Genomic DNA, 27,786 nt, shown 5'->3' with positions numbered 1-27,786 from the left:
ATCATGTTATCAAATTTATTTCAACATTGTGTTCAACAAACAACATTTTATTATTAAAATAATAATAATTGATATAAACAAGGAAAGGATTCTAATAACAGTGATGATAATAATAAAAAAAATCTTCTAAATGCCTCTAAAATAAGCATACTGTATATACAGGCAGTACAATCACAATCAGCCTAAAGCACTGCAATCTCTCCGAGCATGTTCACACCTTGTGTTAAAGTGCGCATCACATCCAGATGTGAATACTATCTGGCAGTATAATAGTGTTCATACTTTTCACTAATGGTAACTAAGGATGGTAATCCAATTAATTCAATCACAATGCGACCTTGATGCGATTATTAATGGCTTTTAATGAGGGCCAGTGAGAATCTGAACGTGATCTGGTCAAGATACAGTAAACGCACGCCAACGCAAAGTGTAAACAGCCTCTTAATCATCATTCATTAAAGCATAAACAAATAGAAACATATAAATCTGAAGCAGTAACAAATAATCAAAAGCTACATGCTGTAAAAGTACCGTATAGACAAAAAAAATGAAAACCCTTTTTACACCTAGTCACTTAATTCATCTCGAGTATCAGGATCTTCTTAAACATAGCACAAAAAGTAAGGAAATGTGTGTGTTTGATAGATTAAATTTTTTGTCGTTATAAAGCTTCAGTGGCAATAAATCTTATACCATTGGAAAGCCAGTTAATTTTTCTTTTAGAAGATGAGCAGCAGAGCTGAGTATCTGGGTTGTGTCCATGAAAAATGTGCCAAATCATCTCTGCCAACACCTAACAGCTTATTCTTTTCCGTTTTAAGCTTCGTGTTCCCCCAGGTGCTGATTATCAGCACCTGTGATCATGGGTTCTGCTACAGTGGTCAGTAGGTTCTGTTTCAAGAATCATCATCTTCATGCCATGTTTGACTGATCTGGATAGAGCCCGTGTGTTAGGCCAACTTCAAGCTGATGTTCCACAAAATAGGTAAGGTGGTCTAAAGCGCTGCCACTATGACCGGGAGGTGCTGGCTCGTATCCTGGTCACGCAATTTGCCATCAGCTGCCGGAGCCCTGAGAGAGCACAATAGGTCTTGCTCTCTCTGAGTGCGTCTGTGAGCTGATGTATCAGAACTGAGTTGCTGCGTTTTGCCCTACACAGCCCCGAGCGAGCTGTGATGCTACTCGGCAGTTCAAAAAGAGGCGGAGTCTGTCGTGTGCTAGTCTTCACCCTCCTTGTGTTGTGGCATCATTAGTGAGGGGCGATTTATAGCTGAGTATCAGCTAAATGGGTGAAATAATCTACCAAGCTAAACTGGGGTGAAAAAATGGAAGGAAATTAGAATATATTTTTAATATTTTAAAACTTTTATACAACCAACAAACTCAGCTCAACTTAAAAGGGAAATTAAAAACTTTCCAACAGAATAATTTTTATTGCGAAGAAGTATTGGTACAACCAAGAAATAATCTACCAAACACACATTTTCTTACCTTTGGTGCTATATTTTATGTGGATAAGGCCAAGTCACATTAGAATGCAAGTGTAAACGCATTTAAAACACATATAAATCCGATCACTTACCTCTTCGGCAGGTGGTCAGAGACGCATCTGAGCTGCATTTTCTAGCACTATAAATACATCCGTCTCTCCACAGCACATTTCAGAACCAAAACCCAAAAATCAGATTTCAGTCTGACTAAAAATCTCAACAGAATACAATTCAGATACAAGTGACATAAAGTGACCAGGTGTAAACAGGGTCTAAAAGCCCGACTTGAATCCCACAAAAAAATATTGCGAGGACAAAACAACAGAAAGCCTACAACAGGAAAAGAAAACTCTCAAAAGTGCTCAATTTATTCATGTACACATTTTCAGGCGTAAGACATCGTCCGTTATTTTAAGACTTAAGATTTCACAGAACTTTCTCAAACCAATGCAATACAAAAAAGGAACATAAAAACTGACTGTGACACTGTGTCAATAAGTTAACCCTTTCAACCACGCCTACAGAGCTTCACTTCACTCACAACCTATCAACTCCTTTACAACACGGACTAAATTTGATGTGCATGACCTGAATACTGTATGAAAAATTAGCTTTCACATTAAAAATGCTCTACAGATGAAAACTGTAAACAGTTTAGAAACTGTAAACTCAGTAAAGAAACATCACAGTCTCAATTCATAAACAATAGAAGTGACTTAAATGTTAAAACCTGAAATGAACCTTACAATAAATACCCTCTTTTAGTGATGTTTATTAAATTATTAAAGATACTATACAACCTGATGAAATCTAGGTCAAATATTGAGGGTAGGGGAAATGTTTATGATCAACTTCCATTCTAAAACACATTGCCTTGCAAAAGTACTCAACCTTCTTAGATGAAAAAAAAAACACTTTTTGTTCAGTGAATTTGGATTTCAAAATACTTAAATGAACTCAAGGAATTTTGGTTTTACGTCAAAGAAAAGCATGACCGCATGACTAGCTGAAAAATGCTTTTTGTTCATACTAGTGCATCTAAAAAATTTGAATATCATTAAAAATGTTACTTCATTTCAGTATTTTATTTAAAAATGGGAAACTCATATATTACATAGATGTATTACACACAGAGTGATCCACCAAAAAATCAGTGTTTCAGAAAATGTGAATATTATATAAGACCAATTGGTACTTTTGGCAGTGTGGGCAGTGTGCCAAGTGGAAAATGAAATCTGCATCTGCATGAAAAACCATACAAACGCTGCACTGACTTTAGACTTGATAATAAAACACAGTGGATCAACATCAGCAGATGACAGACATGTCTCTCCATTAAACCATCACTGATCATCAGTAAATTTTACATTTCATGACAGAGAAGTGTACAGACACAACCCCATATCATGTTTAACCTTGGCTTTTGGACTTGGTGCTTATTACAGTTTGGATGGTCCTGAATATATGGAGTAATGAATATAATTTCATTTCAGGAGATTGATTGAAAATCTTTGATCTGGAGAACATCGCATCAGTTATATCAAAAAATATCTGAGCCTAGAAAACTCTGCACTTCTTCCAGACATGGTTAACATAAGGTTTACGTAGTGCTGTAGTGCTTGATAAAGGTAGTGGATCAACTGTATTAACTGTATGGATCACGCCCTCAAAACATCACCACTGTAAAGATAACACTTGTAATAGAACCCATAAAGAAGCCAACAATCACTTTGAAGGAGTGATACAGTATAACGATATTAACAAACTCTGACACAGCCACATATCCTATTCATTTTCAATGGGAAGCATCGGCTCCATCAGACGCAGTCGTGCGGTGCATCATGGGTCCGGAGCATCAAGTCCCGGGGATACAATGGGATGAAAAGTTGAGCCAAGGTGATCTTTATGCAAATAAATCCGTCCAACGAGATTTATCTATCCAATCAGAGAACAGGTGTTTGCCTGATACGGGTCCTCAGTGCAATGTACAAACTGCTTGAATTTTTGCACCAGGAGAAAAGGCATAAAGTTAATAAAGTAGTGTGTAAGACTGGTGGAGAAGAACATGCCAAGATGCATGAAAACTGTGATTAAAACCAGGGCAAAATCAGAGAAAATTGCTCAGAAACTGAAGTGGTCTCCTAATTTTTTTTCAGAGCTGTATATTGCACCAGTATTTTAATGGCTAAACAATATAATATAATGTGTGTCATCTGTTGTCCAGACAAATCTAATGACTTAAGAAGAGGCTGAGTACTTCTGCAAGGCACTGAATTAACTTTTTAACTTTTGGAAAAAGGCAAGAGTCTAACAAGCATGCTTGACAATTTACAAAAAGAAATGCATGAATTCTCTTAGTTGTTACAAACTTCTGTTTGCTATATTTAATACATGTATAATCTGGACATTTGACATACATTTGGTCACAGTGCACATAAAGTGCAACTTCATGAAGCATACATAAAAAGTATGACTACATGCAATGAAATGACACAATTGACTAGAAGTACAATCCACCTGTGAAAGCCCTGAAACAGCACTAATGTAAGGCCATACCGCTCGTATTAAAACCTATAGGTCAGTGTAGCATACTGTTTATGTATGCCTTACGTAGTTGCACATACTGCCCAATGTGACTCTACACCTCCCATGAAATTGATCAGTGTCTGCTCGACTCATTCCATCGCCCTGCTGTAACCTGGTAGGCCACAAACTGGGGATTTATAAATAGTGCAAAGGAAAGTGAGGCCTCAATATGAATTGTAGAGACTAGTTATTAGCTAGAGTAGCTGTACAGTTAAACTGTATACTTCGTTTGGGGAATTTGGGTAAAAAAACGAAAGTCAATCCTGTTCAACAGCTTTTAGGTGATGATGAACACTAAAAAAATACTGTATATCTTGCAAAGGGGATGTGGAAAGTGGCCATCTGGAGAATTTTAAACACTGCCAAAGCATATTTGTATAAATACTGAGCAAAGATTGTATCAAAAAAGAGATCAATCTGCTCCAAAGAATAAAGTTGAAAAGGGTGATTCACCAACAAGATCTATTGCATTGCTCCTTAGCATCAATGTGCAATCCCATCAGTCCACCATCACGGTGCTTCCTGGAGCATCAGGGTTGTTATGTTTGTGCAAGTGATACTCCATCCATTTTAACACAAGAGCCAAATAACAAAACAGCATTGTCTGTCCACTATACTACTGATTCCCTCAGTGATGACGCCTCTGAGCTGACCTCTGAGAAGTCCCACGAAGCCGTGGGTGCAGAACGCAGAATTACCTCGTTTGTGACCTCTACCGGGATTACCATCATTCGGCCTTGAGGCCGCCGATAGGTCCTGTGCACTGGAGGCTGAGACGAGGTGGGATTAGACTGCATGGGCCTGGCCTTAAGCTCCATAGCCATGGCCAGATCTGGGTTACTGCCATAAAGAGAGTTCATCTTGCGTGCTATTAAACCCTCCTTTTCTGGTGGTTCCTCGTCCTCTTGGCGCCTTACCTTCTTCTTTCTTGAGCGGCGGATGAAGCTGGCGTGGCGGATAGACCGTTTGAGAAGATGTTTTCTGTAGGCTCTCTGGATCAGGACGGCTGCCCGCTCCTCCTCCTTCCTCCTGAGAGTGGTAGTGATGGGCTCGAAGGAAGCAGAAGTAGGGTTGCTCATCTTAAACTTGGCTTCGATGCTCTCCCTCATGGCTGCCATCTCCGTGGTGTCACCCAGGACCTCTTGTGTGACTGCTAGCAGGATGTCCAGACAGTGGATTTTGTCTCCAGTTACAACAGGCAAATCCATTTGGATTAGTCTGAGTCTGTTGGGTTTGGGAATACGTAGAGGTTCCTGCAGTGTGTTGACGAAGTCAAACACACGGTCGTACTCCAAGAACTGGGTGCCTTCAACGTCGAACTTCTCCCACGTCTCGTCAAACATCTCGAAGTCTTCCTCGCACAGCGGGTCTCCGCTCTCCTCCTGGGCCACATTGAAGTTCTCAAGGATGATGGCGATGTACATGTTCACCACCACTAAGAAGGACATGATGAGGTAACTGCAGAAGAACATGATACCCATGCCTGGGTTCCCACAATTCCCCTTCACATCAGACCCAGGGTTTTCAACAGTAGGGTCACAGTCAGGAGGAGCACTGTTGAGCATAGGGAGTAGGAGCCCATCCCAACCAGCAGAAGTGGTGATCTCAAACAGGCAGATGATGCTATTCCCAAATGTCTCAAAGTTAAAGATGTCATCAATGCCAGCCTGCTTTTTCACGTAGGCAAAATTAGACATGCCGAAAATGGAGAAGATGAACATGATGAGGAACAGAAGAAGGCCGATATTGAAAAGGGCAGGAAGTGACATCATCAGGGCAAATAAAAGCGTTCTAATGCCCTTCGCCCCTTTGATGAGACGCAGCACTCGACCGATCCTAGCCAAGCGGATGACACGGAACAGCGTGGGGGACACAAAGTACTTCTCAATGATGTCTGACAGCATTAGACCTTAGACAGAACAGACAAGCAGAAAAGCAATGAAAGCAACGTTAGAAGAGCACAAACTCTGAACCCTGGTCAAAATGACATATTAGGTCTTTAGATGTCTAGAACTTACCAGCTACAGAAAGGATGACTACGATAAAATCAAAGACATTCCATCCAATCGTGAAGAAGTAATGTCTGAGCGCAAACATCTTGAGCACACACTCCGAAGTGAAGATGACTATGAAGACCAGATTAATCTGGTAAAGGACTTCCACCTTCTCCGGACTCTGGTCATCGGTTTCCACCATCATGGTGACCATGTTCAGGCAAATAAGCACCATAATGAAGATATCAAAGAACTGCTGGCTGATGAAGTCAAACACCACACCCTGGATACAGTTCTGGGAAAGAAACATACTTTTAAAGCAACGAGAAAAGAGCATTAAAAAAACCACACTGAATATACCTAAATATAGCAATGGCAATGAATGTTACAGGTGGATCTAAAACAATTAGAATATCATTAAAAAAAAGTTAATTAATTTCAGTAATTCAGTTCAAAAATTAGAAATGTATATACGTATTATATAGATGTATTAGAGTCCCCCCCCCAAAAAAAAGAATATTATATAAGACCATTTGATACTTTAAGCAGTGTGGGCAGTGTGCCAAGTCCTGCTGGAAAATGAAATCCAGTTTGGAGAGACATGTCATCTGCTGGTGTTGATTCACTGCGTTTATTATCAAGTCTAAAGTCAGTGCAGTTTTGTTTTCCTGCAAAATCTTACAGCACTTCATGCTTCCCTCTGCTACTGACAACTTTTATGGAGATGCAGATTTCATTTTCCAGCAGGACTTGGCACACTGCCCACACTGCCAAAAGTACCAATTGGTCTTTAAAATATAATATTCTAATTCCCTGTAAGACTTTTAGGGTTTTTTGGGTTTCCCATAGTCATAATCATCAACAATAAAAGAAATAAACGCTTATGATATTCTATTTTTTCGAGATGCACCTGTAATTCTATTAATTCTTCAGAAAATAAAGAAAATAAAAAAGTGCAGTGAACTGATTTCTGCATACCGAAGGCCGAGGTATGGGTTTTACTGGCTTCTTTGAACCTAGCTTTTTCATGGCATCGTAGTACTTTTTCTGCTCCTCTGTCATGAAGAGATCTTCTCCTCCAAAGTGCAGAAGAAAAAATAAATACAAGATTATTCTTTCAGTTCATATTAGACTGTTTTTTTCAAGCAAACTTTAATGTAAAAGAATATGTCCTAGATAATGTTAAAAAAAGAAATGATGCTTATCTTTTGCTTTTGCTGATTAAAGTTGTCAATGATGACACCAATGAAGAGGTTGAGGGTGAAGAAGGAGCCAAATATGATGAAGATCACAAAGTACAGGTACATGTAGATGTTAATCTCGTATGACGGCTGCTCCTCAGCCTGTAAGAAAACAAAACAAAAAAAATAAATTAAATGACACAGCCACAATGTCACATTCGCATTAAGACGCACTGAAAGGACTTAAATTTGTGGAAACAAGATAAAGAATAGATCAATCAATACCTCTCTGGAATCCACAGCAGCATACATGATGTCCATCCAGCCTTTAAATGTAGCCTGTGATCAGAAAAGAAATTATAGTTTGCAAGTTGGCTTAATAATAAGCTACAGACCAGTGGTGCACACAATGAGCAACATTACCTTGGATCCTCTGCCGCAAGGAAGAAAAAAACAAGCTATGAAATGTATATATATTAATTATATTTAAAAAAAAATTATGACATTGTGATATAACTTTTACAATATAACGTAACTCAATTCTTTAAACAGGCCCCAAAAGAGTTTCCCAATCGTTGTGATTAAACGAATGCTTTTCTAATTATCACACAGTACATACAGTTTGACATTACCATGGTTTGGACCTTACAGTATGAGTTTAGTATAACAGGAAAAACTACAGGAATCTGTTGTTGGTGAGCCGTCAACCGTGCACCGTGCAGCCTAATTTAGGGTGTGTCAGTGTGTCTTTGCTATTGTAACAACGGGAAAAGTACACCTTGAGCGATATGAAACACGCAAAAGGCATGTACTCATTCTCTTAATTAATCATGGATGTGATTAAGAGACACCTGAAAGTGACACCTGAAAAAAAAGAAAGATAAAGAACATACTTACAGTGGTATCAAAACGTTTGGGCACCCCTGATAATTTTCTTGATTTTCCTTTATAAATCATTAGTTGTACGTGAAATAAACCAATCAATATATCACTCACCATTCTGTTTAAGAGCCAGGTGTGCTCTGAATTTGGCGGATTGCTATTTTAATGGCGCAGCTACCTAGACTGTCTGTCTGTCTGTCTGTCTGTCTGTCTGTCTGTCTGTCTATCTATCTATCTATCTAGGTTTCACAGTTGTGTGGGATGGTTAGTTCAGAGTGCATTTAGGGTGATGAGCAGAGTTACTTTTTTTTATTTAGGGGTTTCAGAGTAATACTTTTGCACATCACATTTTTAGGTTTTTTATTTGAATTACATTTTTTGAAAACCATGTATCATTTTCATTTCAGTTCACAATTATGTGCTACTTTGTTTTGGTCACTTAAAATCTCAATGATATGCATTTATGCTTGTGGTTGAAAAGGGACAAAATGTGAAAAGGTTCAAGGGGTATGAATACTTTTGCAAGCCACTGTACTCTTTCTATTTGTCGTATTTCAACAGATTGTAACAAAATATGAGAAAGCTCACCACTTGCAGCAGCGAGAGGTAGCCCAGCCCCACATTGTCGTAGTTGACCTTGACGTTGACCCACCGCGCCTCGTTGGTGTACATTAACGCCATGCAGTCGCTTTTGTTGTTGACGAGATCCATTGGGAAAAGTTCTTCTGTGGTGGTGTTAATGCAGCGGTAGAACTTTCCAGCGAAGAGGTTGACCCCCATGATGCTGAAGATGAGCCAGAAGATCAGACACACCAGCAGCACGTTCATGATGGAAGGAATGGCGCCCACTAAAGCGTTCACTACCACCTGTAAGGACATAAGGGCATAAGAAGCTCAGAGTGTGGTCCACTGTACTCAGACACATTTAGACATAACACTGAAAGCTTCTCACCCTCATTCCTTCAAATCTGGACAAGGCACGTAGAGGTCGAAGAGCCCTGAGAGTTCTGAGAGATTTGATTGGTCCCAGCTCAGAATAGCCCAAAAGATTGGCTGTTAAACTGATAAGTGACACCTGAAAAAAAGATATAAAGAACATATTTACAGTGGTATGAAAACTTTTTTTTAGGATTTTCGTGATCAACAATTCTTTAAACTAAATTAGGCAGATACATAAATTTGGGCACCCTAACAGAAAAATTACATCAATATTTAGTGGAGAAATAACAGCCTCTAAACGCTTTCTATAGCTTCCAATGAGTGTCGGGCTTCTGGTTGAAGGTATTTTGGACCATTCTTCTTTACAAAACATCTCCAGTTCAGTCAGGTTTATTGTTTAAATAGCTTTAAATCACACCACAGATTTTTAATAATATTCAGGTCTGGATTGAGGACTGAGATGATCATTCCAGAACGTTGTACTTATTCCTCTGCATGAATGCTTTAGTTCTTTAGTAGATTTTGAGCAGTGTTCAGTGTTTAGTCTCGTTGTCTTGTTGAAGTATCTGGCCCCGGCGCTTCAAACTTCGGTCCAACTTTATAATAAGTGTCCCTAAGTAACAATCCGTGTAACTACAGTGTAACTACTGATAAGGTACACATTGTTACAGATTAACTACAGAGGTACAGGTTATGTAATTACACATGTGTATTAAGGTTAATTTTGACTTGTGTAAGTACACATGTGTACCAGGGTGAGCGTACTTACACAAGTAATAGAGCAAGTGTACTTACACATGTGTAACAATGTGTGTGTACTTACACATGTGTAATAGTGTGTGTGGTAAGTTGAGTATAAACAGATCCAACAGCTATTGTCTAGTATGTTATTAGGGCTGATTGAGTACACACACATTGTTACACATGTGTAATTACACTTGCTCTATTACATGTGTAAGTACACTCACCCTGGTACACATTTACACTTACACAAGTCAAAATAAACCTTAATACACATGTGTAATTACATAACCTGTACCTCTGTAGTTAATCTGTAACAACGTGTACTTCATCAGTAGTTACACTGTAGTTACATGGATTGTTAACGTGTAACTACATAGTACTTAGGGACACTTATTATAAAGTGGGACCCAAACTTCAACTTTCTCACTGATTCTTAAACATTGTTCTCAAGAATCTGCTGATATCGACTGGAATCCATGCGATTCTTAACTTTAACAAGATTCCCAGTACCTGCACTGATCCCACAGCCCCACAGCATGATGGAACCACCACCAAAGCAGTAAAGTGTTTGTGTTGGAATGCTGTGTTCTTTTTCCGCCATGCATAAATTACCACCCTCCAAATAACTCCTAAATTTTAGCTTTATCAGTCCACGGAACCTTATTCCAAAATGAAGCTGGCTTTTCCAAATGTGTTTTAGCTTTCGCATACCTTAAGCGACTCTGTTTGTGGCGTGTGCACAGAAAAGGCTTCTTCTGCATTAATGACTCTCCCATACATCCCCTCTTTGTGCAAAATGTGCTGAATAGTAAATAGTGAACAATGCACAGTGACTCCATCTGCAGTAAGATGATGTTGTAGATCTTTGGAGCTCTGGATGTCTGTGGGTTGACTATGACTCTATGACTGTTCTCACCATCCTTCTCCTCTGATTATCTGAGATTTTTCTTGTTCTGCCACTTCAGGCCTTAACTAGAACTGTGCCTGTGGTTCTTCCATTTCCTCACTCTGTTCCTCACAGTTGAAACTGACAGATGAAATCTCTGAGATTATTGAGCTTTTTGTATCCTTCCTCTAAACCATGATGTTGAACAATCTTTGTTTTCAGGTCATTTGAGAGTTTTGTTTTAAGGTTGCCATGTTTCCGCTCTTCAAAGAAGATGCAATTGGTTAGTTTAACCCTTTCTCATAATTGGATTTACCTGTGTATGTAGGTCAAGGGTCAATGAGCTTACCCCGATAATTAGTGGTAAAGATATTTGAGTCAATAAAACGACAAGGCTGCCCTATAAACTTCATTTCACTTCTCAAATATCACTGTATACATCTGCTATATGATATATTTAACTTTAAAATTATCTGGGGTGCCCAAGCTTTTTTATACCAATGTAATACTACAGAATTATGTACAGTTTGAGGAGACAGTGAGATTGTGATGAGATGAACTCACATCAACAATAAGAAAGTCCAGCCAGCACCAGGCATTAGTGAAGTAGGTCTTAAAGCCATAAGCAGTCCACTTCAGCAGCATCTCTACAATAAAAATGTAGGTGAAGACTTTGTCTGCATACTCCAGAATGATCTTGATCACCCTTCTGCGCTCAATATAAATGTCCTCAAAGGCCTGAGAAAAACAACAACAAAACAACAACACAAAGAAAAATGAGCTTCAAATAAATACTGTAGAATTAAGTAGCTTAGTAGCAACATCATCTCTGCTGTGCCCTGGTGAAAAAATATATATTTAATTGTACTTAAAACATATTGAGAAATGTTTAAGTATGCTGTAAATATACTAATAGATTTATGTACTTACTTAAAATATGTTAAAAGTACATTAATATTATGCTTTCATCATACATGAAGTAGTTTAAGTATGTTTAAAGGATACTTAAGTATATTTAAAATAGTTCCATTTTAGCACAGTTAATTACATTTAGCACAATTTAAGTAAGACTATTGTACTATTTTTATACTGTAATTAAAGTATAATAAGTACAAAAAACATTGTTCTATTTTAGCACTATTCTTCTATTTTACACTTGATGTTGGGACACTGCTGCAAAGAGCATTTAACCCCACAAGAACATGCATGAGTCAGGTCAGGTACTGATGCTGACTGATTAGTTGGTGCTCCAATACTCCAGAAAACAGGGCTGGTGCTGGCCAATTGGGTGCCTCAAACTCAAAATGCTTTGTGGTGCCCCATGAAAATTTTTATAGAACTTATTTGACTTTCCATTACTTCAGTACTTTCTTGTGTATATTTGTGGTTTGGACCTGGTTAAATTATATTTATTAAGCTGTAAAATTTATTTATTTTCCATTTCTCCCCCAGATTCACTTTGAATGCAGCTACTAGAATGCAGCAGTTTAGACACAAACTCCAACTTGTACACAAATTGATATATTTTTCTTGAGCAAGTATGTTTCTTTTGCATTGTTTATATCTATTATGCTATCATGCTTTACATATTTTATCTTAAATATGTTGTTATTATGATTACTATTATTATGATGATTTTTCACGAGATGGGGAATTTGTAGCTCTTGAGATTGGGCTCATATTTGTGTATTCCCCAAAATCCACATCTATTATCTATGCTTTTCTATTTAGAAATTAGACATTAACTGTCCATTAACCTGTATACTTTTGGACATTTGGACATCTTAAACTAGTATGGGTGACTTTTGGACATAGTGTTATTTGTGCAATTCTAAAAATAAAACACACCAGTGCTCCACTACTGAGAAGAATCATGAAGATGATGAAGGTCTCGAAGTAGTCATGCTCCACAATGGTAAAGCAGGTTCTGCGCAGGTTCCACCAGCTCTTCCCCTTTCCCTGTGTGATGTCCACTGTTAGACAGGGACATCGCTTCACACAGTCTAGCATGCAGAAAAAGATAAAGAAAAAATCTATTAATAATTTCATATAGTTAAATTGTGATGTTCCCTGGATGGATTGTTCTCTAAGAGTGATGTTATCTGTTTTAATGCTGAAAATAACAATTAAGCACAACTAAGCCTCTCACTTGCAGTAAAACAGGCTTCTGGTTCTTCAGGCTCCGGCTCTTCTTCCTCTTCTATCTCAGGAGGTGGTTCTGGAGGGCAGTAGTCTGCAGTGCTGCACACTGACGATTCTCCATCATTGAGATTATCCTGATACAAAGTGAGAAAAAAGAGAGAGAGAGAGAAAGAGAGAGAGAGAGAAAGAGAGTGAGAGAGCAGAGTAAAAAAATTAAAATGTGTATAAGAACCAAATACGGCAAAGCTGAACTCTCACTGCTCTGCTGCAGCTCAGCCAATTAGTTCTCCCTCCTGCCCCGCCCCTAAACCCATACATCACCCAGTGCCCCTCCCAAACTACCCCTCCTATTTTTTAGTCTTTTTAAAAATTGGGCTGAGGGTGGAGTCAGCTAAAATCAGGGTGTTTAGTGCCTCTTTAACTATATGAGAATGAGATCTTTAATTTTAAAGAAACAGGTGTCATGCCAAATTTGGCACCCCTGCCAAAAAGTGCTACCCCATGGACACCAAAATAAAAATAAAGTTCTGAAAAATTTAGAAAAATAGGTGTTGTGCCAAATGTGGCACCCCTGCCAAAAAGTGCCACCCCATGGGTCGCAAAAAAAAAAACTTTGTCTCTGAAATAAAAAAATAAAAAAACAGGTATCATGCCAAAACAGGCACCCCTGCCAAAAAGTGATACCCCATGGACACCAAAAAAAAATAAAGTTCTGAATATTTTTGAAAAACAGGTGTTGTGCCAAATGTGGCACCCCTGCCAAAAAGTGCTACCCCATGAGCAACAAAAAAAACTTAAGATCAGAATTTTTTTGGACAATAGGTGTCATGCCAAAAGTGGCACCCATGCCAAAGAGTGCTACCCCATGGGCACCAGAAAAAACGCAAGTTCTGAATTTTTTGAAAAACAGGTATCGTGCCAAATTTGGCACCCCTGCCAAAAAGTGCTATCCCATGGGAACCGATAAAACTTTGTCTCCGAAAAGTATTGAAAAAACAGGTTTTGTGACGAATTTGGTACCTCTGCCAAAAAGTTCACAAAAAAATTAAGTTCTGAAAATTTTGAAATCCAGGTGTCGTGCCAAAATTGGCACCCCTGCAAAAAAGTGCACCCCTATGGGAACCGAAAAAATTCAGTGTTGTGATGTGATAAACCTTTGCTTTTCATGTTTTATAGAATGAATAGAATTATGAAATGTTACTAGAACTCGAAACAACCAATACAGCAGAGCTGAGCTCTTATTTACATTCTTTTCCCCTTCTTCATCTGAAGAATCATCCGTCTCCTCGTCATCTTCAACATCGGTCTCTCCCTTAGCGATGGGCACGTTCAGGGTTGAAGACTCCAGACAGTTGCTCAAGCCGTCGGCCAACTTCCCTCCATCGAGGTGGTTCAACTCAAGAGCCTCCTTGTTCTTATCTCCCTCATCACCTCCATCATCATCATTCGGAGGCTTCCTGCCCAGGATCTGCCGAATCAGGCCGACGATGAAGCCTTTGACCCAGTCTATTCCCCTGGTGATGCGCCCGATGGCGATCTGGAGATTGTTCATCTCACCATCGTCGTCACCTGCTGAGAGATTATCTCCACTAAACGAGCTGAGCAGCAAGGCAAGGAAGAGATTCAGCACCTGAGAGAAGAAATAAAACACAATGTAAAGGAGGTCACTTCCAATTTAAAGGCTTAGATTTGTCTTATTTAAAGTCCTTTGTTTAATAAAATCCTTAAAGTTCTCATTCCATCATTTTTTCATTTATTTTAAAATGTCTAGTTGTGTCTCTAGTATGAATGAATGCCATGTGAGCCATTTTTTGTAAAAAAAAAAGTGCTCAGGTGTTTCTATTTAGCCCTGATTTAGATCACAAAAATTAGAGGTCTCTAAAAAAAAGACAGGCTTTTGCTCTTGCTCATGAATGTTCATACATGCAAATATATCGCCTCTGATTGGCTAACAGCACTGCAGCAGAGAATGTCTACCTGACTTCAGCCCACAGTCACTTTTACAGCTCTAAAACTCAAAGGACAAAATGTTTTCAGAGATACAGCCTTAGTTAAAGATACAGCACTGAATGCTCGGTTTAATTAACCCTTAAACTTTAAACTACCTTTCTCTGTTGCCGCATGTCACAGGTTATTTTCGCTATTTTACATCTCTCTGATCAACTCGTATTTCTGAGGATTTTCTTTTAGTAGCTACTGCAGACAGTGGAGGCTGAGAAACAGTTTCATGTGTAGCATGTAGCATCATATACAACTCAGAGAGATCTGTAGTATTTCACACAGAACAAGAACAAGTGGATTTTAGTGGAAGGAGATCTTTAACACCAACAAAAGTTTTTTTTTTTATTTCACTTCAAAGCCCTGCCCACATCTTCCCAACACTTCACAAACTGGCCCCACATCACCGGGCCCCACAGCAATAAAAGCTAATCTTTTTCAATCCTAAATGGTATGACTGGTATACATGGCGGGTATTAGGTTCATGTCATGTCTGTAACTACAAGGAGTCAATAAACATTATGTTGTCTGCAGGTCTGTTAGAGAGGAGCTATCTTTAGTGTTCAAACCCAGTTATCCAACTTCTGGGTTCAGATTTCTCTGCTTTAGATATAGATCACGGTTTCAGCAGTATGAGAGGCAGCTATAGGAGAGGCTGTGTTGGTAAAATGAGATTCAGAGCGAGGCATATTCAGAGAATGCATGATGAGACAGGACTGAAAATAAGACGGCTATATTTTAAATACTGCACAACAATTACATTCATAATACAGTATCAAACAAAAGTGAGTACACCTCGTAATCTTTTAGAGGTAACACTTTCTATGAATGTCATGTATATTAGACACTATAAACATACTCATAACACATTGCATTGCACAATGCATTAATAAAGCATTACTATAACACTATTATAAATGTTTATAAAAATGTATGACACGTTATAGTCATGTTTATTATACATTATGAATTGTGATAATAATTCATAAATTAATTCAATAATTTCTAAATTGTTATATGTCAATACCAAGAATCTCAACAAAGCTGCCTTAGACAGATAGATAGATAGATAGATAGACAGACAGACAGACAGACAGACAGACAGACAGACAGACAGACAGACAGACAGACAGACAGACAGATAGATAGATAGATAGATAGATAGATAGATAGATAGATAGATAGATAGATAGATAGATAGATAGATAGATAGATAGATAGATAGATAGATCTCATTGTGAAAATGCTGAAATTGTGACCAATTGTGTTGTTGCCCCTCCCTGTTTCCAGGTGTGAATGTGGTGCCGGGCTGTAAAGTTTGGTATTTTGAGTTTAATTCTCTCATACTGGCCATTGGATATTCAACATGGCACCTCATGGCAAAGAACTCTTTGAGGATGTGGGTTACATATTATTTCAGTATCATCATCGCAATATACACAAGTCTTATAGTTACATTGCAGGATGTGCATCATCTTGTGCAATCTGAAGGAATAAGAATATACGGTTCTTGACCTTTATGCCGTTTCAGTAATCAGTTCTCCACAAGTTACAGCATGTATTTGAATCTGGACTACTCTCAGTTGCTCTGCTGCCTATCAGAGGATTTAGCTGATGTGCCGTGCTGTGCAGAGCGAGGATCTGATCAGTACCGGATCTCAGGATCTTGCTCTGTGCATCTCAGCTGTCTGTGTTTGTTTCCAGTGTGCCAAGAAGCTCACTTGAGTCGAGTCTTAGCACATAGCCAAGGTCAGAACCACTGTTTTCTGGCTCAAGTCATATGATTTAAATAGAAGTGAGGGCTGGAGAAACAGTGTTTAGTCACACTGTGCATTTATCTTGTTGTGTGTGTATAATGTGTGTGTGTGTGGTGACACAACACATATGCTACTCTTGGCTGGCATGGGCGGGTCATGCTTTTGTTACCTCATTATGATAAGCCACTTCCTCTCCTCTCTATGTATATCCCCACAGGAAATGAGCTTGGTGTGGGCTGCAAATATGGCAATGATGTGCTCAGCTGCTAACAACTCATCATTTATGTCCGTGTTCTGTAACATCAGTCATGAAGTCAGCAAGGGTTGCTTCCGTCTCACCAACTCAACACTGAGTATTAACAGATTCTCTCTCTCTCTCTCTCTTCCAAGTTTCCAACTCTATGCTTTAAACCAACCACATCCAGGGAACACTGATCTATCAATGTATCTTTAATAGTGCTGTCAACTTACAAAATACCACCAAGTTGTAACCAACGTCCTTTTTTTTGATTGAATGACTAAAAAACTTCAACACATTACATTACATTACATTTTGCAGACACTTTTGTCTAAAGCAACTTGCAATAGTGAAGTACAAAAGTAATAGAAGTTAAAGGTAAAAACATCTTTATATAGGGCCTAAAGGAGGTCAAAGGGAAGTAGTGGGATAGAGGAGTGCAGGAGGGGAAGAAGGAAATGAGGTTAGAAGTAGTTAGTCTGTTAGAGGTGTTAAGAGAGTAAGAGCTCTTTGAAGAGCTCTGTCTTCAGGAGTTTATTAAAGATAGTGAGAGATTCTCCTGATCTGGTAGTAGAAGGTAGTTAGTTAGAGGTGTTAGGAGTGCAAGAGCTCTTTGAAGAGCTCTGTCTTCAGGAGTTTATTAAAGATAGTGAGAGATTCTCCTGATCTGGTAGTAGAAGGTAGTTAGTTAGAGGTGTTAAGAGAGTAAGTGCTCTTTAAAGAGCTCTGTCTTCAGGAGACAACACAGTGTCGGAGGAGACATCCCCCAATGTGTCATGTCCAGCTGTAACGCTCCGGGGCCGGTCTCGGTTCAGACTTCCAGCTCCAACCCAGATAAAAACACAATAGAGCAGGTAGAACACTCGGTCGCTCTGATGATATTCAACTTGCATATTTATTAGTTCATACATGAACTAATGCAGCACCAAAGCACATTTAAGGCGTTACTTACATAAAGTCCAGCTACACAGGTGGCCTGTGCACTTACCGTAAGAAGCTTTTGAAGGGACAGTGTACACATTACTGAATACTGACGTTATATATTTCCCCCAGGCTATTTTTTAATGGTCATCCCCCCTATTGTGAGATTTTTATATTCAGCATAATAAGTTCTAATTCAGAAATCCCTGCAACCAAGCTAAAATGTTTACAATAAAGTGAAAAAAAAGTTTCCTCTATTCAATTAATCATGCATTCTTTATTCCAGTGCCCCACTTTGGCTTTTAATACTAGTATATAGTTGTATTTTTAATGACACCACTAATGTAAATATAATTGCATTTTACATTTCTTACATTTCCACTATGAAAGAATGTCTTAAGAACAAGTGCAATTAATTGCAGGTAATCACAGAATAATGTTGTGATTAATCAGATTAAAATGTTTAATTGATTGACACCACTAATCTAGAATTGATTTACAAACTTGTAAATTGCTTACAAAATCCCTTTTCACTGGATGCTTGCAAACTTGCAAAATGCTCACAAAAATCCAATTCAACGTTATGTAACAACCATGACTTAATCTTGCAACTTCAGAAGCATGTTGATGGTACACTGACCATAACACTGACCATCTTCTGTAAATGGAAGCTGAAATTTGTTTTATTTACTTTTATTTAATTTAATTTTTCCGTTCTACCTTAAATGCTGCAGCCACTACTGTCTGTTGCACCATTTAAGGTGGAACGGGATAGTTAGCTACCCAGCTAGCTACTGAGGCGAACCACTATTGATTTTTGTATGCTTGTTATGAAGAAAATTGATATAAAACATCAAAACTGCACATGAAACTAGGGAAATATAGTATTCATCCCACCAACTGAGGTTTTTAAATTCAGCAATATAAGTTCTAATTCAGAAATCCTTGCAACCAAGCTGAGATGTTTACAATAAAGTAAAAAAAACTTTCCTCTATTCAATTGATCATGCATTCTTTCTTCCAGCGCCCCACTTTGGCTTTTAATACTAGTATATAGTAGTATTTTAAATGACACTACTAATGTAAATATAGTTGCATTTTACATTTCACACATTTAATCTTTTATCTACATTTAAATATCCACTACAAAAAATGTGCATCTTAAAAAGAAGAAGTGCAACAGTTAATCACAGAATATTGCTATGAATAATCAAATCCTGATTATTTGATTATTCACAGCAATTCACTGACCAAAATCAGTGTCTCAGAAAATGAGAATATTATATAAGACCAATTAGAGCTTTCGGTAGTGAGGGCAGTTTGACAAGTCCTGCTGGAAAATGAAATCCGCATCTCCATAAATCAGTGGGCAGTGCCAAGACTTTGTTATGATATCCATGCAATCCCATTCTTTTCTTATGACCATAACCAGTCTACTCACCACAAGGTTTCCTATGACCATGACCATCATGAAGACCACCAGGCACATGCCTGCTCCAGCCACCTCCATGCAGTCCCACATGGTCTCGATCCACTCCCCGCACAGGATGCGGAAGACGATGAGGAAGGAGTGGAAGAAGTCGTTCATGTGCCAGCGGGGCAGCTCGCAGTCCTGAGCGATCTTACACACGCAGTCCTTGTAGCTCTTGCCAAAGAGCTGCATTCCCACCACAGCAAAGATGAAGACAATGATCGCCAGCACCAGGGTCAGGTTCCCCAGAGCTCCCACCGAGTTGCCAATGATCTTGATCAGCATGTTGAGCGTGGGCCAGGATTTTGCCAGCTTGAAGACACGCAGCTAACTCCAGCACAACCAGCAAAGACACATCGTCACATCATACACATACAAACCATAAGAGAAAGAAAAAAGAAAAACAAAACAATAACACTCATATAGATACATGATGATTATGCAAAAAAAAAAACTTACCAGTAAGCATACTAGTAATTCAGTAATTCAGTTTAAAATGTGAAACTCTTTATATATTATATAGATGTATTACACACAGAGTGATCTATATTTATTTTATTGTTAATGATTATGGTTTACAGCCAATGAAAACCAATTGGTACTTTTGGAAGTCCTGCTGGAAAATGAAATCCACATCTCCACAAAAGTTGTCAGTAGCAGAGGGAAGCTGTAAGATATGAAGTGCTGTAAGATTTTGTGGGAAAAGAAAACTGCACTGACTTTAGACTTGATAATAAAACACAGTGGATCAACACCAGCAGATGACATGTCTCTCCATTGAACCATCACTGATCATCAGTAAATTTTACATTTCATTCGAAGGAAAGCAAGTGACCAGAGTCTGGAGGAAGAGTGGAGAGACACACCGTCCAAGTTTGACATCTTTCAGCACTTCATGCTTCCCTCTGCTGACAACTTTTATGGAGATGCGGCTTTTATTTTCCAGCAGGACTTGGCAAACTGCCAACACTTTTGTATAATATTCTAATTTTTTGAGACACTGTATTTTTGGGTTAAAATCACTTAAAATCTATGAGATTTTGAGATGCACTAGAACAGCACACACAATTGAATTTGTTCAGGCTTACCAAACGGAAGGACCTGAGCACAGACAGACCCTGAACGTTCGCCAGCCCCAACTCCACCAGACTCAGAGTGACGATGATGCTGTCAAAGATGTTCCAGCCCACCTGGAAGTAGTAGTAGGGGTCCATGGCAATGAGCTTAAACACCATTTCAGCCGTAAAGATGCCAGTGAACACCTGGTGGTATAAAATAAGGAGAGCTCTGTCACTGTTTCTTCTAAAATAAAGGGAATTAAAAACTGTAAATTCCTGCTTTTGCTGGAATAACTGTCTTTACTGCCTAGGTTAAGCTTTCTAACAGGCTTGCCTGCATTGCTAAAATAGCAATGCACTGACTGTTGAAATCTGTCTAGGTTGTATGTAAGGTCAGTGGAGCTCCTGTGTTTTTCCGTTGCCAAGATAAACAAGCAAAACACAAGACATTTACCTCAACATACCTCACTTTGAGACCACCATCAGTGTAAATATATTCAGAAGCACTGTTGCTATTATAAATGAGGGAAGCGCAAAAAGAGTAAAAAATAGACTGTTGGTGGGATGTAAGACAGCCCTTTGTTTTAATCTATGCCATATTGTCATATTGTCTTACCCTCACCTTCTAATATGTTTTTAATTCTCAAGTTTAAATGCTTGAATTATATTTTTATTGTATTGCATTTTGTATATGATTGTTTTTTAATTAAGTGCTGTGTTCTTTAACTCTCCTATTATCTTTGGGGCCAACATGACCCTACTCAATGTTTAAGTTAGTTAGTTTTGTGATTCATATTTATTGTCTTTTCTTAATTTATTGAAGCCAATACATTAAAAATTTCAATATCTGTTTTATTAAGGCTGTTTTATTGGCATAAAATATAAGAAATATCAGTATTTTACACACATTGTTGTAGTCATAATGTAGAGGTCACTATGGCATTACATTTTATAATCTTTTTTTTTAAATGTTGCTTCACTTTAGGCCCTGACTTAATACTTATATAATACTTATTTAACATTATAATAATGCCAGAACTGCTGAAACTGCTGTTTGAAACATGAATTAACTGGTGAATAAACTTTGCCAACATGTTTTTTTTTATTATTTAATTATATTAATTGGTAACACTTTATAATAATTTTCATTAATATACCATTAAGTGATGATTAATAGCTGTTATTTTATTACATTTTAATAATCTAAAAAGTTGTTAATATATTTGTAAATACTAATGAATGCATTGGCAACATGAACTGCAATTGATAAAAGCTTGTCAGATTTTTTTTTATGTCAAATTCTGATGAACTAATGATTTGTAAGTATGAATATCCATGCTGATAAAAAAGTGTCACATATGAGCATTTGTTAATATTCAAATTCTGATAAACTAATGCTTTGTTCACATCTACTGATCATTAGTTAAAAATATATTAATGCAAGTTATTATAAAGTGTTACCTATTCATTTTCTGGAGGTTTAAATTGTTGGGATCATGTCGACCCAGATAATAAAGGTGTTAGTAAGTCTGAATATAGAAGGAGGGTTAACTTCTGGTTAATAATCTGTAAAGTAGAATATATACCTACCAAGTTGCCAACAGAGAGCACATGCTCGAATTCTGGACTCATGGGGTAGTGCTCCATAGCCATGAACAGCGTATTAAGCACAATGCAAATGGTGATGCCCAGGTCCACAAAAGGATCCATTACCACAAAGTAAACCCACTTCTTGAAGCATATCCAGGGTGCACAGCAGTCCCACTTCAAAAAGATATCAGCAAACCTGTACCAGCCTGGGGGGCAAGGCCTCTGAGCATCCTCCAACTCTGAGAAAAGACAGAGAGAAACGCTGTCATTCATTTATTTATTGGCTCGGGGTGAGAGTAGGGGTGGGCGATATGGCCCTAAAATAAGATCACGATATTTCATGGTATTATCGCGATAACGATACTCTTGGCGATATGACAAAAAAATTAAGATACTAAAAAATTACAAGAATTTTTGTAGATTTGTTACAGAACTCCAAATATCTCCATATATCCAGGATTAAAGTAAAATAAATGATACTGGACAGATATAATCTGTCTCTAGTAGATATTTAATAGGAAATGAGAAATGTGTGCATTTTTCTTTTGCTTAAAACAGCTAAAAAGTAGAACCCTGATGTGATAATTAGGGGTGAGTGTTATGGCACGATATTTCAGGGTATAATATCGTTCATGATATCCAAAAATGTTGGCGATATTATCACGTACGATACGATATGGCACACCCCTAGGTGAGAGAATGTCTTTGATTGAGGTAAAATAGTGAAAAACATCATTTTGATTTGACAGTGAAACATTCACTAATAGTGAAAAACAATATTTTCCTTAAAACACCTCAAAATAATAAATCAAATTAATAAATAAAGTAGTTTAATAATAACCTCGATATGACAGCCCCAAGAGCTCTCTCTAAACTCAGGAGCTTGGCACTGTAATAGGCTGAAGCTTAGCGCCGCTCAGGGTATGTCAGCAGGGCTTTCTTCACATAACCTCTCCTCCTCTGTGACTAACTCCAAACAATACACACTTACTGTCGGAGCAGCGTATTCACCACAGCTCACTAATCTCTGCAATTACACTTTAAATTAAAGAGCAGGAACAGACTTCTGACTGCTTAAGCCCAGTGTATTTCAAATCCAAGCAGTGAGACTTCACACATCTCATGCATGCACACACACACACACACACACACTAAATAAACTACTCACACAAATGGCACACTGGGTGCTGTGTGTGTATTCAGCTCAGTGAAGAAGTGGCTGCGCCACTCAGTGGTGAGAAAAAGTGATTTACTCAAACAGGCACTAAACCCTAAACCATTAATAGCTAAAATACAGTTCCAAGAAAAAGTATGTGAACCCATCTACTGCACTGCTCCGTTTACAGATATATCTTTACATTGTATAGTAAGTTTTTTATAGCCTTATATATTTTCTATTCTTCTTTCTTTTAATTTATGTTTATCTATCTATCTATCTATCTATCTATCTATCTATCTATCTATCTATCTATCTATCCATCCATCCATCCATCCATCCATCCATCCATCCATCCATCCATCCATCCATCCATCCATCCATCCATCCATCCATCCATCCATCCATACTCTGGGATTACTTGGATTTCTGCATAAATTGGTCAATAAATGTGTTCTGATCTTCATCTAATGCCAAGCTCACTTGTCAGATTGAGCAGTTATTTTCGTTTTGTGTCGTTTTTGGGGGACTGGCAACACTACACATAAGTCACCGACCAATCATCGTCCCCGTCCTCTCATGAGTTCATAGAATCTGACAATCATGGATACAGAAGCGCTTTGCGTGATGGAAGCGCTTTTGTGCTCCGAAAAACTAAAAAAAAAAAAGAGGGAAAAGCGAAAAAAAAAGCGAAATGATAAAGATGTAGCTACTTAGGTTTTAGTGCCTGTAAACAGAATATTTAATGGATGAAGTAGATTATTAGATGATTATTAGATTATCCTTCTGTTTTGCTGGTCCAGAGAACTGCAGGAGCACTGCAGCACCGACGGCGTCGCTCACGTCAAATTCCTGCTCTTTGACTGTGTCACACTATGCGGACCTTTGTCGTTCGTGACACTGAAATTGGGATCCAACGCACGCTATTTGTCGACGGCAACAAAATCGGGCTAAAATTGTGTAGTCTGATCCGGGCATTAGTCACTAAGTCCTGATCTTAACGCAACTGAGATGCTGTGGCATCATGAGCTCAATAAAGCGATTCATATGGTGCCAAGAGCCTATAGGAAAGCTGCATGAACCAACACTGTAGAAAGAGCATTGACACATGCAGTGACTAAATGTTGGTTGAAATCACATTTTTTCATTGGCTCAACAAATATTTTTAAGTTTTCAGGTTGAAGTTCTCTGAACTCATTTTATTGAGTTGTAATGTGCGCTAAGTTCACTCAACTTAATAATATTAGTTCTCCTGACTAAAACACAGAATCACTTTTTAGAGTGTACTTTTCCCCCCTTACTAGGAATGTTAACATGTTGTGTTTGTCTATTGTTGTGACTTAGATGAAGATCAGAACACATTTAATGATTAATTTATGCAGAAATCCAAGTTATCACAAAGGGTTCACATACTTTTTCTTGCAACTGTATGTTTCATTTCCTAACCTTCAAAAAACACTTTAATTGTGGTAATTTCTGCCTCTGCAGCGCCCTCTCAGGTTCAACTGTGCTATAGGTGAGGACAATGTTTCCATGTACTTTGCTACACAGACACATCACAATATGCAGATTGGTCAATCAATAATACCAATAATACCGCCCTCTGCTGACGTCCAACCATCTGTGTCTCACTACCGAGCCACACTGCTGCTGCAGCTCAGCCAATCAGCTCTCCCTCTAAACCCATACATCACCCATTGCACATCCCAAACTACCCCTCTCATTTTTAAGCCTTTTTCAAATTTGAAGGAGTAACTGACCTCAAAATGCTAACAGTGCTGATCATGATTAGTAAAAATGTATGTGATATTTATTGCTGAAGAGCATTAAAACATTAGATATCCATACCTTCCATAGCGTTGGTGAGGACGCTGAGCTGGCTGGCTGCTTTTTTGGACAGCCCGGGCTGGTCCAGGTAATTCATGCTGTGTTTAGAAGTTGTAGATTTAGTATCTATCTTGTCCTCTTCTCTTGCTGGCTAGAGAGAAAAATAACACGTGGACAAAGATAACGTAGTATAAATACAGCAGTATTTTTGCAATACAAAATACAAAAATAGCAGCATTATTGATTGCAAACAAATACCAAGTTACGAAACACTGAAAATACGCACACAAAACCTTCAAAGTCTTTCTTCAACGTTGTGACATATTACAAGAAGGACAAAATGGATTGGTGTTCAATAGAAGTCAATGTTAAAAGATTTTGGTCAAAGATTAAAGGTCAATTTATCACAAAACATAGACTCAAAGTAAAATATAAAAAAAAAAATTATAAAAGTAAAATACAAAGATACAATTTAAAAAGATTATAAAAACAGGCAAAATGTAATGACACATCAGATTCAATACAAATCAACAATAACAGCAACATCCTGGCAAAGCATTATCACTGTAAACCCACTATTAGTTTGGAATGCTGTTTATAGACTTCAGTTCAGCATTCAACACCATCATCCCACAGAACCTCATCAGGAAGCTAAGCTCGCTCGGCCTCAACACCCCCCTCTGCAACTGGATCCTGGACTTTCTGACGGGGAGACCCCAGTCAGTCCGGTTCGGGGGCAGCACCTCCAGCACCATCACACTGAACACTGGGGCCCCCCAGGGCAGTGTCCTGAGTCCTCTGCTGTTCACCCTGCTGACTCATGACTGTGCTGCAAAACACAGTTCAAACAGCTTTATCAAGTTCGCCGATGATACAACCGTGCTGGGTCTCATCACCAAAGGCGACGAGTCAGCATACAGAGAGGAGGTGCAGCGGCTGACAGACTGGTGTACAGTCAACAACCTTCACCTGAATGTGGACAAGACAAAGGAAATGGTTGTTGACTTCAGGAGAGCACAACACACCCACTCTCCACTCAACATCGACGGGTCCTCTGTGGAGATTGTTAAGAGCACCAAGTTCCTTGGTGTCCACTTAGCAGATAACCTCACCTGGACCCTGAACACCAGCTCTACAGCCAAGAAAGCCCAGCAGCGTCTCTACTTCCTCTGGAAGCTGAGAAAGGCCCGTCTCCCTCCACCCATCCTCACACTCTTCTATAGAGGGACCATTGAGAGCATCCTGAGCAGCTGCATCACTGCCTGGTTTGGGACCTGCACCGTCTCTGACCGCAAGACCCTCCAGCGTATTGTGAGGACAGCTGAGAGGATCATTGGCGTCTCTCTCCCCTCCATCACGGACATCTACACCACCCGCAGCATCCGCAAAGCAACCAGCATTGTGAATGACCCCACCCATCCCTCACACAAACTGTTCTCCCTCCTGCCTTCGGGAAGAAGGTACCGCAGCATCCGGTCCAGCACGACCAGATTCTGCAACAGCTTCTACCCCCAAGCCATCAGACTCCTCAACTGCAGAGACTGAACTGATGGTTTTTCTGTACATGCACACACACTCTTACCCCACTTACCCCAGAAAATGGAAAGCACTAAAAACCCTACTACCTCACTGGACTCTATTGCACACTGTGTAATAGAGGTAATTACTACCTCACTGGTCTTTTTTGCACACTTTTTGCACACTGCATAATTTGCACACTGTCTTGTTATTTATTATTCTTTGTCTGTATTGTGTTGTATTGTCTGTCTGCACTTTTGTACTGTTGCACTATTGTTCTGTCTACACTGTGTTTATGTGCACCATGGTCCCTGGAGGAACGTTGTTTCGTTTCACTGTGTACTCTGTATATAGCTGAAATGACAATAAAAACCACTTTGACTTTGACTTTGACTTTGAATTAAACAAATTAAGTCTGTTTTGTGGCCTGGGTACTTATCCAAGTGTATATTCACTGTATAAAGAATGTTATATATATGGGATTCTGGTTAATGTTGATCTATTTTAAACCTATACATTTTATTTATGCATTATTAATTTATCGGTATCACTTTAAAATAAGACTACCCTTATTAAGTATTTATAAATGGTTTATAAATTAGATTTTTAATCATTATTGATTGAGTTGTAAATGCCTTAAAAACCATTGATAAGCTGTTACAACACATCAATTGGCAATGGTAATCCATTGTTTACTGTTAAGTCATTTAATACATAGTAAATAGTTAAACATAATTATAAATGTGGTAATATGTTTAATGCTGATTGATGAAAAACACAAAGTAAGATCAGTATCTAGAAAGATAAAAGAGGTTTGACAGCATGTGTTATATAGTTATGAACTGCTTATTAATGGGTTTTAAAGTATATGCAACCTAATTAATAACCATTAATAGCCACCTTTATAAACCATTTATAAACCCTTTATAAAGGTAGTCTTATTTTAAAGTGGTACCAATTTATCTTTAAGCAGCAATATACATGCTGATACATACAGACAAAAAATATATAAAAGCATAAAATCCCGACATAATGCAATAAATGATTGCATTCTATTATCATCACTGATCTTACAATTTTAAATTCAAGACAAAGGTAACCAATTTAAACTGGATGGTGTAAAAAAATAGAGATTATAGAGATTATAAAGCTTTACCTGCTTTATAGTAGGTGCTCTGTTGATGACTAGACTGGGGATGATCCGTCCGTTACAGTCTTTTATATCTTCATTTCCATCTTCTGCTCTTTCAGACCCTCGACTCTGAGTCCCCAGACTGGCCAAAGATGCTTTACTGTCAAACTGCTGTAAAAACAATAACCAGACAGTTACTGATCTTTAGTTTGAGACAGAAAGTGCTTTGCAATACATTATTTGTGTACAGATACAATGTACATCCAATTACATCCA

The 27,786-nt window shown here is 38.3% G+C and overlaps 1 protein-coding gene across 1 annotated transcript in view; it reads right to left on the bottom strand.

The window, feature by feature from the left end:
* Positions 1-24: 24 nt before the first annotated feature.
* Positions 25-27,786, bottom strand: part of scn4aa (sodium channel, voltage-gated, type IV, alpha, a) — a 51,552-nt gene continuing 23,790 nt past the window's right edge. The window contains exons 11-26 of the mRNA XM_022669273.2: positions 27,535-27,681; positions 24,882-25,011; positions 21,878-22,116; positions 20,318-20,491; positions 19,200-19,556; positions 14,091-14,474; positions 12,852-12,978; positions 12,551-12,705; positions 11,267-11,440; positions 9,086-9,208; positions 8,722-9,000; positions 7,537-7,590; positions 7,276-7,413; positions 7,049-7,153; positions 6,095-6,365; positions 25-5,985 (exon numbers count right to left, since the gene is read on the bottom strand). Coding sequence (XP_022524994.2) covers positions 4,688-5,985; positions 6,095-6,365; positions 7,049-7,153; positions 7,276-7,413; positions 7,537-7,590; positions 8,722-9,000; positions 9,086-9,208; positions 11,267-11,440; positions 12,551-12,705; positions 12,852-12,978; positions 14,091-14,474; positions 19,200-19,556; positions 20,318-20,491; positions 21,878-22,116; positions 24,882-25,011; positions 27,535-27,681 — 4,155 coding nt within the window. The 3' untranslated portion in view covers positions 25-4,687. The remainder of the gene's footprint in view (positions 5,986-6,094; positions 6,366-7,048; positions 7,154-7,275; positions 7,414-7,536; positions 7,591-8,721; positions 9,001-9,085; positions 9,209-11,266; positions 11,441-12,550; positions 12,706-12,851; positions 12,979-14,090; positions 14,475-19,199; positions 19,557-20,317; positions 20,492-21,877; positions 22,117-24,881; positions 25,012-27,534; positions 27,682-27,786) is intronic.

Source organism: Astyanax mexicanus, chromosome 15 (genome assembly GCF_023375975.1).
Source record: "Astyanax mexicanus isolate ESR-SI-001 chromosome 15, AstMex3_surface, whole genome shotgun sequence".
Taxonomy (NCBI): Eukaryota; Metazoa; Chordata; class Actinopteri; order Characiformes; family Acestrorhamphidae; genus Astyanax; species Astyanax mexicanus.
The sequence above is the reverse complement of the archived record's forward strand: the minus strand, read 5'-3'. Positions and strand labels throughout refer to the sequence as shown.